The 13,494-nt window shown below is 37.0% G+C and overlaps 1 protein-coding gene across 1 annotated transcript in view; it reads right to left on the minus strand.

Moving 5' to 3' along the window:
- LOC128223842 (protocadherin Fat 1-like) overlaps positions 1-13,494 on the minus strand; it is a 42,658-nt gene that overhangs the window by 22,880 nt on the left and 6,284 nt on the right. The window contains exons 7-12 of the mRNA XM_052933276.1: positions 6,784-6,915; positions 5,182-5,492; positions 4,286-4,601; positions 2,596-2,778; positions 2,332-2,454; positions 1,801-1,983 (exon numbers count right to left, since the gene is read on the minus strand). Of these exons, the coding sequence (XP_052789236.1) occupies positions 5,265-5,492; positions 6,784-6,915 (360 nt within the window). The 3' untranslated portion in view covers positions 1,801-1,983; positions 2,332-2,454; positions 2,596-2,778; positions 4,286-4,601; positions 5,182-5,264. The remainder of the gene's footprint in view (positions 1-1,800; positions 1,984-2,331; positions 2,455-2,595; positions 2,779-4,285; positions 4,602-5,181; positions 5,493-6,783; positions 6,916-13,494) is intronic.

Below are 13,494 nucleotides of genomic sequence, written 5' to 3' on the forward strand. Positions count from 1 at the left end.
TGAACATGTGTGTAAAATATCATGATAGAGAATTGTTATTTTAATTCCTTTCTGATTTATTTAATAAAAGATATATTGTTTTGTAATCGCTTTATGCATGTGTAAATACGAAAATAAACAAAAATATGTATGATATAATGAAAACTACAGGGACAAGCCCATTAGTTGAACAGTAAAAAATAAGCCCTATTAAGGGGTACACGTCAAGGACCCAAACAACAATGAACTAGACACACAAACATTATTACACCACTTCTTAAATCATAAGTTTCACTTTTTGTTTTATTACTGAATTTTACATAGAATGACCGGTGCCTGGAAAACTGTGATAATGTGATGTCTGCATTAAAATTAAGCAGGGCTAAAATAGCGTATTTATACATACATAGTTTAGTTACACATGGCATTCCAGAGAGTGTTTATGTGGATTTTTTTTTTAATTTACTCAGATTCAAGCACACACATGCATAATATGATTGAAATAATAAAAACATTTCGCAACGTTGCCTTACAAACATCTTTTTAAGCATTATACTTTTGAAATATTTTGGAAAACCTTTTTCTACTACTGTAGTACAAAAATGCTGTTTTAGAAATATCAAATACTAGCCGTAGCGTATTTATGAGGAAAACAACAGACATAAATATCGAGTTACTACAAAAGTTAAAACTGCCATAGTGTATCTATGCATGCACACGTGGTATAATCATAACATTAAACGTCTCCGGCCATTTTGAAATACATATACCTGAAATGTTTGTACTAGAACTACCAGAGTGTATTAATGCATAATATTATCCTTTATGTACTTTAACAACTTGTTCAAAGAAGTAATTCCTATCTACATAACTCGCCTATAGTAGTTTTATAAACATTAAAAAGTAGCCAACACCGAAGATGAAAATTACCACAACCTACATATAAAAGGATTACCATTGCGCTGTTTTGCAAGTGCGTTTACCTACTGATGATTGTCTTCAAACAAATTACTACAACACACGTCTACGGTTATTCCTACATTTGTTCAAAATTCATCATATCCGTAGTGTATTAATGAGAGTTTTGTATTTTTCCGAAGTCAACCAGAGCGTAGTTATGCCGAAATGTCATATATATTAATAAGTGAATATTTTAATTGCCGTTACATAATAAAACCAATAAAATGCATTTTATTGTATTAATGTGTCTATGAAAGGGTTTAAGTAAAAATGTACATTTTCACTAGAACATTACCTAATTAGGGATAGTGTACAAGTCACTAATTCGTGAAATGCAAATTTGATTTATAAGGGTGTTATGTTATATAATTTTATGTACTATATAATGTTTGTATTTAATTTCTTTAATTGTGTTATAAATTTATACTGTTACGAAATTGATAAACATTTTACCTAATTGCTAACGCATTTTAATCGGGAGATTTAAGTCTCTGCTTTTAGCATAGCATGTACAAGATTATAAAAATAAGCGGTATTCCCACGCTGTACGATAGCGGTAATCAGAAGCCGAAAATTTGAGTACGGTTTACACTGCTGTGGTAGTTCGCGGGTGTATGATAGAGGTAATGGGGACACCCGAATTTAGGGTCTGCATTAGGCGGCTATGGTAGCGGAAAGGATATCAAATCTGACATTTGATACACATTTCCATTCTTTTTAAAGAATCCAGTACATGTAGAAATATTAACTTATAACTCATTTCGAAGCGATATAAATAATAGGTATTTAAGTTATCATTATGCAATCTTTATCTCGATATCATAGGAAAAACGGTAATCAACATCACAAGTCCTGACTTACAGTATTTGCATCTGTGGCTTCAACTTCTCCGAAGGACATGCCGAGGGACTGGTCCTCGTTAAGAGTGAATGTGAGGTCGCCATGTTTGAATGTTGGGGATGCGCTGTTACGGGTGATGTACACACGTACCAGGGTTCGTGCCTCTTGGTCCAAGAAGTCTCGTCTGTAAGCTCGTACGCGAACCTACAAAAATTACAACCATAATTTGGTTGAGACGAGTTGCTTTAAGAGTACTTAAGGACATTCACAAAGACTGGCCATTCTATGTTATGTATACCGGTTAAGTTCAGGGCCAGAAAGAGCTTTAAAGTGACCATCTATGTTACCTATACCGGTAAGCTCATGTTAAAACAATCACCAGAAACAGCTCCTAGGTAACCATCTATGTTACATAAACTGATAAGTGTATGTTGAAAGTATTGCCTGAAACAGCTGGTATTGATATTTTTCATAAACTTAATAATATTTACTTGAAACCTGTTTTGGTTGATTAAACAATAAATGTGACAGTAAATGATGGAAGCTACTCACCACATAGGAGTTAACTTTGTTGTTCAGTTGGGAAACCGCTAAGTCAATTCTGCCAGTGACGGAGTCAATCTTTAACTGAGTGACGGCATCACCATCTCCTTAAATATCGTACACAAGCACAGACTGAAACAGCAAGAATATTTGTTTGACGGAAATCAAAGGCATGAACCAACACATAGTTAAATTTTCAGCACATAACTCACTCAAAATTAACTTAATCTTTTCACTTCAAGCAAATAAATTGATTGAATTAACTCGACTTACACCAGATCTTGGGTCAACAGCATCAAGGTCGAAGACCTGCGTTCAGACCATTTTGTCCTCCGGAATAGTGACCTCGAACTCTTGCTGGGAGAAGTATGGATTACCCTCACGTGTGATGCGGATAGTAACCTGAGCTGTGCTGGATCGTGGAACGATCCCGGTGTCTGTTGCTTGTACTTGGAACTGTGGTAAAACGAACAATGATTCTATAATTTTCATTGCTGTATCTGTACATATCAGACATAGCACAATTTCCAGCATTTACCAAAATAAAAAAATAAAATTCCTTCATTTTCGTTCTTTGTCTAGTGTAAATTTTGCAAAAACCTTGACCTTACCAATTCAAATTTTACTAGACCGGGCTGTTAGTTCAGACAAATTTGTTGAAAACTCCTAACATGTTGCATAAAATACAGGTGTATGCGTCAGCTTTGAAGATGTCTTAGCAATAGTTCCATAAGTTTTAAACCTTCAGAAATTTGCTTAAACTGAAAAAAAAACAGGAAAAGAGACTAATGTACCATACAAAAATAATATTGCGAAAATTAATAACCAATTCTTTTTTAATATTAAATAGTTGCAATTCAGTTTTAAAAAGTGTAAAAAAAATCGGTCCGAAATTTTCTCAATTTTTTTAGAATTTCGGTCCAAAACGACTAAGTCAGTCGAAGTTGTAGAAATTGTAATACACAAACATTTACGGGTCATTCACACATTCAAAACTACCCCCAATAGGTCATAAAAGTGTCTTAGTTACCATGAGACCGATGCGACCAGCTGCTTTTTCCGCTACACTGAACACTCTAAAGCCTATCTGTTAATAAGCAGACGCTTGCAATCGGTCCAATCACGTGTTTTGGTATTAGCAGAAGACACAATTTAACAAACTATGTGTTAATTAAGTGCTTGCAGCTATAGGTCCATATTTTCACATGGCAATATGAATATGCTTTGTCGTCGATGATTACATGATATATCCGTTTGTTGATTACCAAACTGTTTAATTTAAATTGTTCTTTTAAATTGCATATGTCATTGTTAATCCGAACCTAGTCATATACTGTATAGGATATCAACAGGGACACGCTTGATTAACTACATGGTCTGGAAGCTGAGTGCGCCGCTTACGTCATTTTAATTTGCAGTAACAAAAAAATTGTTGTCGATATCACACTTATAGCTTGAAGTCCCGATTATAAATCTAGATAGATATTACTATTCAAGAGTATCAGTTGAATGTTTACCCGCTGTAGATGCATTAAGCAAATAAAACATATACTTTTTCACTTTTTGTCGTCTGACCGCTTCCCAACAGCCACAGTTATTTTCGATCGCAATCGTTCTTATTAGAAACGCCGCAGAATTCGATGAGAATCTCATTTGAATTAAGCTTATCAATGACTGAATCTGAATCGGCTATGCGGCTCTAGAACCCTCTTAGGAATTGCGATATCGCGAAAAAATATTGACAGAAAATACGTTGCGAAAATGTGTGACATTTCTAAATATTCGAACTTTTGAACAGGCCTTTTTTTTGGGGGGGGGGGGGGGGGGGGGGGGGGGGACGGGGGGGTCGCCGGATCCAGACCGATTGTGGCTGGGTCCGGACCGATTGAGGTTCCAAAATTTTAAAAGCCCTGGTTGCAATACTATGTAAATATACATTTTTCTTTGGATGAAAAAATCTAACCTGGTAAATATCCTCAGACACTTCGAGAAGAGAAACCCGTGGGAAGATCTGGCCAGTTACCCAACTCAATTCCAAACACTGATGAGGCTGGAGAGTCGATCATATTGTAGCGGACAAGACCAATAAGGCCATCATCAGCATCGTTGGCAGTCACTGTCAAGACCTCTTGAAGGACTGGGGCACCCTCATTGATGGTGATGTCATATCGGCCAAGGCTGGTGAAGATTGGACCATTATTGTTCCTGATCACGACAATGTTCACAGTTGCGGACGAGCTGCGGAATGGGTAACTGAGATCCTCAGCAGACACAATCAGCTGTGGAAACACAAGGAAAGCATAACTTCAGTGTGTTTTTTCTACAAGTTTTAATGAGCTTTTAAAGGGCACAATATTGGTTAATGGAAAAATAATTATTTTTGATTTTAATGCATTATTATTTTTAACTCATTAACTTAAGTGATAAAAATCAAAAGAAGCATACGATTTGTAAACAGAACCCCCCCCCCCCCCCCCCCCCCAATTCAAATTCCTTTTTTGGGGTCATCAATCTATATTGTGATATAGCCTTTAACAACTTAGTAACTTATTCCTTTTAAACATAAAATTTCACTTATAAAGAAAGAATTTCAACATCATAAATGCATATAAAATGGAATGTCATGAATCAGCTTCATAGACAATAGTCAGGTATATAAAGTTTAACATTAATTCCAAAGAAGTTAAAATCCTTCTTTCAAGAACGATGACTTCAGCAGTATTGCAACAAAACCCCAAACTTCACATACCATGAGATTAAAACTGCAAAGCTTTGCATTGTCTACTTTCAAAGTTCAACTGAACTATGATAGTGAGCTATGTTTTGCCTACCCTTTTTTCATCTTATTTGATAGCTTACCCTGTAGTTGTTGAAAGACTCAGTTGTGAGGGCTCTGTTAATCGTAATCAGACCATTGATCGGGTGAATGGAGAACATATCGTTCACTGTGTTGACGCTGCAATATCATACATAATCACGTTCTCAGGACTTATCGTATCGGCATCAGTAGCCCTTAAGACCACCACACTGCTTCCGATTGGCTCAAAATCGTAAACTGTTTCCTCGTAATTCTGGCTCTCAAAGATGGGCGTATTCAGATTCCTGTTGACCGTGATGGTTACTGTTTCCTGGACCTTGGCTAGCGGAGCACCACTGTCATAGGCCGAATGCTGAATGAGAAGATATAAATCAGTCTAATTCTACATGTTATTTAATGGATTGAAGACAAAGGACATTTCCAAGATGACGGTAAGTTGGAAGGTAGTTGGTAGTTGGGGATTCGAATAATCAACTACTTACCAGTTGCCAGTTGGGGATTCGAATATTCAACTACCTGCTAGTTGCCAGTTGGGGATTCGACAAACACTGTTTTAATTCACTTTTATTGGTATATTCGCCAGTCGGATATTTGACCATTTCCAGTCGATTATTCACGAATGTTCAACTGCAAACCAGTCAGTAGTTGGGGATTCAGTTTATGTCTTTATGTATGGTTTTAAAGGTCACATATGGGACAATTAATCGCCAAATGTTTCTTTATGCTTGAACACATATGTTTCTTTGCGACAAACATAGTTTTAATTTACTTTTATTTGTATATTCGCCAGTCGGATATTCGTCCATTTCCAGTCGATTATTCGTGAATGTTCAACTGCAAACCAGTCATTGGTTGGGGAATAAGATTATGTCTATATATATGGTTTTAAAGGTCACATATGGGAAAATTAATCGCCAAATGTTTCTTTATGCATGTACACATATGTATCTTTGCGACAAACACTGTTTTAATTTACTTTTATTCGTATATATTCGCCAGTCAGATATTATGTCTATATGTATGGTTTTAAGGGTCACATATGGGAAAATTAATCGCCAAACGTTTCTTTATGGATGTACACATGTATCTTTGCGACAAACACTGTTTTAATTTACTTTTATTCGTATATATTCGCCAGTCGGATATTCGACCATTTCCAGTCGAATATTCGCGAATGTTCAACTGCAAAATAGTCAGTAGTTGGGGATTCAGATTATGTCTATATGTATTGTATTAAAGGTCACATATGGGAAAATTAATCGCCAAATGTTTCTTTATGCATGTACACATATGTATCTTTGCGACAAACATAGTTTTAATTTACTTTTATTCGTATATTCGCCCGTCGGATATTTGACCATTTCCAGTCGATTATTTGCGAATGTTCAACTGCAAACCAGTCAGTTGTTGAAGATTCAGATTATGTCTATATGTATGGTTTTAAAGGTCACATATGGGAAAATTAATCGCCAAACGTTTCTTTATGCATGTACACATATATATCTCTGCGACAAACACTGTTTTAATTTACTTTTATTCATATATTCGCCAGTCGGATATTCGACCATTTCCATGTTTTTTCGCAAGTATTTTTTTCCAAGTATAATGAGTTATCTTATAACAATTCAATCAAAAAGTCATACCGTGAATGCTTGGTAGGTGTTTATTTGGCTAAGAGCAAGACTGTTGGTAACGTAAATGTCTCCGGTGGCAGTTTTCAAGCCAAAGTAGTTGGTACCTGGCACAAAGCCGTCCAGACGATACACAATGGTGCCCTGAAGAAAAAGGAAATCAGTATTTTGCTAACAAATAAAAATATTTATAAATAACAATAAAACACGGCATTGCAGGCCATATGCATGTTTACAGACTGGGCAGTTGGAGTAAGGTTAGTATATGGACCATTGAGGTAATGATATTTTCCAGACTCTGAGCCAGGCGTATATTGGCCTGCTGGCCACAAGCAGAAAATATTGACCGGCTGATGTCACATTAAATATATAAGAAAATATAACAAGAGGGCCATGATGGCCCTGTATCGCTCACCTGTAGCTTTGCTAAATAAAGTGAACATTCTGACCTATTATCATAAAGATCCAATGAAAAGTATGGCCCCTAGAGGCCACTCTTTTATTTGTCCCACTGACCTAGTTTTTTACCCCACATGACCCTATCAGTAGGCAATGCTTCAAACCAAATATTTAAGACCTAGTCCTTGTGGCTTCAGACAAGAAAATTTTAAAGTTTTTTCCTATATAAGCCTATGTAAAACTTGTGACACCCAGGGTGAGGCCTCTTTTCACCACAGGTGCACAAATTGAACAATCTTGGTAGCGGGCCACTAGGTTATGCCACATATAAAATGCCAATGTCTTGTTGGTTTAGACAAGAAGTTTTTTGTTCTATATAAGCCTATGCAAAACTTGTGACTCCCCCCAGGATAGGGCCTCTTCTCCCCAGGGGCATAAATTGAACAATCTTGGTAGAGGACCACTTGGTTATGATACATACCAAATATTGAATGCGTAGGCCTTGCATTTTCAGACAAGAAGATTTTTAAACACTTTCCTTATATAAGCCTATGTAAAACTTGTGACCCCCTAGGTGGGGCCTCTTATCACTTCAGGGGCATAATTTGAATAATCTCGGTAGAGAACCACAAGGTAAAGCTACATACCATATATCAAATGCCTAGGCCTTGTGGTTTTAGACAAGATTTTAAGTTTTCACTAAATAAGCCTATGTAAAACTTGCGACCCCCGGGCAGGGCCTCATTTCACTCCAGAGGCATAATTAGAACAATCTTGGTAGATGTCCATAAAGTAATTATACATGCCAAATATCAAAGCCCTAGGACTTCTAGTTTTGGAGAAGATTTGTTAAGTTTTCCATATCTAAGTCTATGTAAACCAAGTGACCCGGGGGAGGGGGGGGGGGGTCATTTTTGACCCCAGGGGCATAATTTGAACAATCTTGGTAGAGGTCCATTAGGTGATGCTACATATCAAATATCAAAGCTCTAGGCCTTGTGGTTTTGGAGGAGAATTTTTTTTAAGTTTTTCTTATCGGTTACCATGGCAACCAGAGTTTCGCATGGAATCCATGTCTTTGAACAACTTTGGTAGAGCTTCATGCAAGGAACATCCCTGACCAAGTTGCATTGAGATTAGGCTAAAATTGTGACCTCTATTGTGTTCACAAGGTTTTTGTACTAATTGACCTAGTGACCTAGTTATTGACTGTGAATGACCCAATATCAAACTTGACCTACATTTTATAGCGATGATCATTCTGACCAAGTTGCATTGAGATTAGGCTAAAATTGTGACCTCTATTGTGTTCACAAGGTTTTTCTACTAATTGACCTAGTGACCTAGTTATTGACCGCGGATGACCCAATATCGAACTTGACCTAAATTTTATAGAGATGATCATTCTGACCAAGTTGCATTGAGATTAGGCTAAAATTGTGACCTCTAATGTGTTCACAAGGTATTTCTACTAATTGACCTACTGACCTAGTTTTTGACCCCAGATGACCCAATATCGAACTTGACCTAGATTTCATAGAGATGATCAGTCTGACCAAGTTTCATAAAGATTAGGTCAAAATTGTGACCTCTGTTGTGTTCACAAGGTTTTTCTAATAATTGACCTAGTGACCTAGTTATTGACTGCGGATGACCCAATATCGAACTTGACCTAGATTTTATAGAGATGATTATTCTGACCAACTTGCATTGAGATTAGGCTAAAATTGTGACCTCTATTGTGTTCACAAGGTTTTTGTACTAATTGACCTAGTGACCTAGTTGTTGACCGCGGATGACCCAATATCGAACTTGACCTACATTTTATAGAGATGATCATTCTGACCAAGTTGCATTGAGATTAGGCTAAAATTGTGACCTCTATTGTGTTCACAAGGTTTTTCTACTAATTGACCTAGTGACCTAGTTTTTGACCTGGGTTGACCCAATATGGAACTTGACCTAGCTTATGTTAAGATGATCATTCTGACCAAGTTTCATTAAGATAAGGCTAAAATTGTGACCTCTATTTTGTTCACAAGGTTTTTCTAATAATTGACCTAGTGACCTAGTTATTGACTGCGTATGACCCAATATCGAACTTGACCCAGATTTTATAGAGATGATCATTCTGACCAAGTTGCATTAAGATTAGCCTAAAATTGTGACCTCTATTGTGTTCACAAGGTTTTTGTACTAATTGACCTAGTGACCTAGTTATTGACCGCGGATGACCCAAGATCGAACTTGACCTAGATTTTATAGAGATGATCATTCTGACCAAGTTGCATTGAGATTAGGCTAAAATTGTGACCTCTATTGTGTTCACAAGGTTTTTGTACTAATTGACCTAGTGACCTAGTTATTGACCGTGAATGACCCAATATCAAACTTGACCTACATTTTACAGCGATGATCATTCTGACCAATTTGCATTGAGATTAGGCTAAAATTGTGACCTCTATTGTGTTCACAAGGTTTTTCTACTAATTGACCTAGTGACCTAGTTATTGACCGCGGATGACCCAATATCGAACTTGACCTAGATTTTATAGAGATGGTCATTCTGACCAAGTTGCATTGAGATTAGGCTAAAATTGTGACCTCTGTTGTGTTCACAAGGTTTTTCTAATAATTGACCTAGTGACCTAGTTATTGACTGCGGATGACCCAATATCGAACTTGACCTAGATTTTATAGAGATGATTATTCTGACCATGTTGCATTGAGATTAGGCTAAAATTGTGACCTCTATTGTGTTCACAAGGTTTTTGTACTAATTGACCTAGTGACCTAGTTATTGACTGCGGATGGCCCAATATCGAACTTGACCTACATTTTATAGAGATGATCATTCTGACCAAGTTGCATTGAGATTAGGCTAAAATTGTGACCTCTATTGTGTTCACAAGGTTTTTCTACTAATTGACCTAGTGACCTAGTTGTTGACCGCGGATGACCCAATATCGAACTTGACCTAGATTTTATAGAGATGACCATTCTGACCAAGTTGCATTGAGATTAGGCTAAAATTGTGACCTCTATTGTGTTTACAAGGTTTTTCTACTAATTGACCTAGTGACCTAGTTTTTGACCTGGGTTGACCCAATATGGAACTTGACCTAGCTTATGTTAAGATGATCATTCTGACCAAGTTTCATTAAGATAAGGCTAAAATTGTGACCTCTATTTTGTTCACAAGGTTTTTCTAATAATTGACCTAGTGACCTAGTTATTGACTGCGTATGACCCAATTTCGAACTTGACCTACATTTTACAGCGATGATCATTCTGACCAATTTGCATTGAGATAAGGCTAAAATTGTGACCTCTATTGTGTTCACAAGGTATTTCTACTAATTGACCTACTGACCTAGTTTTTGACCCCAGATGACCCAATATCGAACTTGACCTAGATTTCATAGAGATGATCAGTCTGACCAAGTTTCATAAACATTAGGTCAAAATTGTGACCTCTGTTGTGTTCACAAGGTTTTTCTAATAATTGACCTAGTGACCTAGTTATTGACTGCGGATGACCCAATATCGAACTTGACCTAGATTTTATAGAGATGATTATTCTGACCAAGTTGCATTGAGATTAGGCTAAAATTGTGACCTCTATTGTGTTCACAAGGTTTTTCTACTAATTGACCTAGTGACCTAGTTGTTGACCGCGGATGACCCAATATCGAACTTGACCTACATTTTATAGAGATGATCATTCTGACCAAGTTGCATTGAGATTAGGCTAAAATTGTGACCTCTATTGTGTTCACAAGGTTTTTCTACTAATTGACCTAGTGACCTAATTATTGACCGCGGATGACCCAATATCGAACTTGGCCTAGATTTTATAGAGATGACCATTCTGACCAAGTTGCATTGAGATTAGGCTAAAATTGTGACCTCTATTGTGTTCACAAGGTTTTTCTACTAATTGACCTAGTTTTTGACCCCAGATGACCCAATATCGAACTTGACCTAGATTTTATAGAGATGATCAGTCTGACCAAGTTTCATAAAGATTAGGTCAAAATTGTGACCTCTATTGTGTTCACAAGCAATTGTGAACGGACGGACGGACGGACGGACGGACGGACGACGGACGAAGAGTGATCACAAAAGCTCACCTTGTCACTACGTGACAGGTGAGCTAAAAATGAGGTATTATATTTACACATTTCTATTTATTTTATCAATATTGGACCGAGTAGTTAAAAGCACAACTGATAAAAATAAAAGACAAGAGGGCCATGATGGCCCTGTATCGCTCACCTGTAGCTTTGCTAAATAAAGTGAACATTCTGACCTATTATCATAAAGATCCAATGAAAAGTATGGCCCCTAGAGGCCACTCTTTTATTTGTCCCACTGACCTAGTTTTTTACCCCACATGACCCTATCAGTAGGCAATGCTTCAAACCAAATATTTAAGACCTAGTCCTTGTGGCTTCAGACAAGAAAATTTTAAAGTTTTTTCCTATATAAGCCTATGTAAAACTTGTGACACCCAGGGTGAGGCCTCTTTTCACCACAGGTGCACAAATTGAACAATCTTGGTAGCGGGCCACTAGGTTATGCCACATATAAAATGCCAATGTCTTGTTGGTTTAGACAAGAAGTTTTTTGTTCTATATAAGCCTATGCAAAACTTGTGACTCCCCCCAGGATAGGGCCTCTTCTCCCCAGGGGCATAAATTGAACAATCTTGGTAGAGGACCACTTGGTTATGATACATACCAAATATTGAATGCGTAGGCCTTGCATTTTCAGACAAGAAGATTTTTAAACACTTTCCTTATATAAGCCTATGTAAAACTTGTGACCCCCTAGGTGGGGCCTCTTATCACTTGAGGGGCATAATTTGAATAATCTCGGTAGAGAACCACAAGGTAATGTGTTCACAAGGTTTTTCTACTAATTGACCTATTGACCTAGTTATTGACGGTAAATGACCCAATATCGAACTTGACCTAGATTTTATAGAGATGATCATTCTGACCAAGTTACATTTAGATTAGGCTTAAGTTGTGACCTCTATTGTGTTCACAAGGTTTTTATACTAATTGACCTAGTGACCAGTTATTGACCGCGAATGACCCAATATCGAACTTGACCTATATTTTTCTAGAGATGATCATTCCGACCAAGTTGAATTGAGTTAAGCCTAAAATTGTGACCTCTATTGTGTTCACAAGGTTTTTCTACTAATTGACCTAGTGACCTAGTTTTTGACCTGGGTTGACCCAATATGGAACTTGACCTAGCTTATGTTAAGATGATCATTCTGACCAAGTTTCATTAAGATAAGGCTAAAATTGTGACCTCTATTTTGTTCACAAGGTTTTTCTAATAATTGACCTAGTGACCTAGTTATTGACTGCGTATGACCCAATATCGAACTTGACCTAGATTTTATAGAGATGACCATTCTGACCAAGTTGCATTGAGATTAGCCTAAAATTGTGACCTCTATTGTGTTCACAAGGTTTTTGTACTAATTGACCTACTGACCTAGTTTTTGACCCCAGATGACCCAATATCGAACTTGACCTAGATTTCATAGAGATGATCAGTCTGACCAAGTTTCATAAAGATTAGGTCAAAATTGTGACCTCTGTTGTGTTCACAAGGTTTTTCTAATAATTGACCTAGTGACCTAGTTATTGACTGCGGATGACCCAATATCGAACTTGACCTAGATTTTATAGAGATGATTATTCTGACCAAGTTGCATTGAGATTAGGCTAAAATTGTGACCTCTATTTTGTTCACAAGGTTTTTGTACTAGTTGACCTAGTGACCTAGTTGTTGACCGCGGATGACCCAATATCAAACTTGACCTAGATTTTATAGAGATGATCATTCTGACCAAGTTGCATTGAGATTAGGCTAAAATTGTGACCTCTAATGTGTTCACAAGGTATTTCTACTAATTGACCTACTGACCTAGTTTTTGACCCCAGATGACCCAATATCGAACTTGACCTATATTTATCAGTCTGACCAAGTTTCATAAAGATTAGGTCAAAATTGTGACCTCTGTTGTGTTCACAAGGTTTTTCTAATAATTGACCTAGTGACCTAGTTATTGACTGGGGATGACCCAATATCGAACTTGACCTAGATTTTATAGAGATGATTATTCTGACCAAGTTGCATTGAGATTAGGCTAAAATTGTGACCTCTATTGTGTTCACAAGGTTTTTGTACTTATTGACCTAGTGACCTACTTGTTGACCGCGGATGACCCAATATCGAACTTGACCTACATTTTATAGAGATGATCATTCTGACCAAGTTGCATTGAGATTAGGCTAA

Source organism: Mya arenaria, chromosome 2 (genome assembly GCF_026914265.1).
Source record: "Mya arenaria isolate MELC-2E11 chromosome 2, ASM2691426v1".
Classification (NCBI taxonomy): Eukaryota; Metazoa; Mollusca; class Bivalvia; order Myida; family Myidae; genus Mya; species Mya arenaria.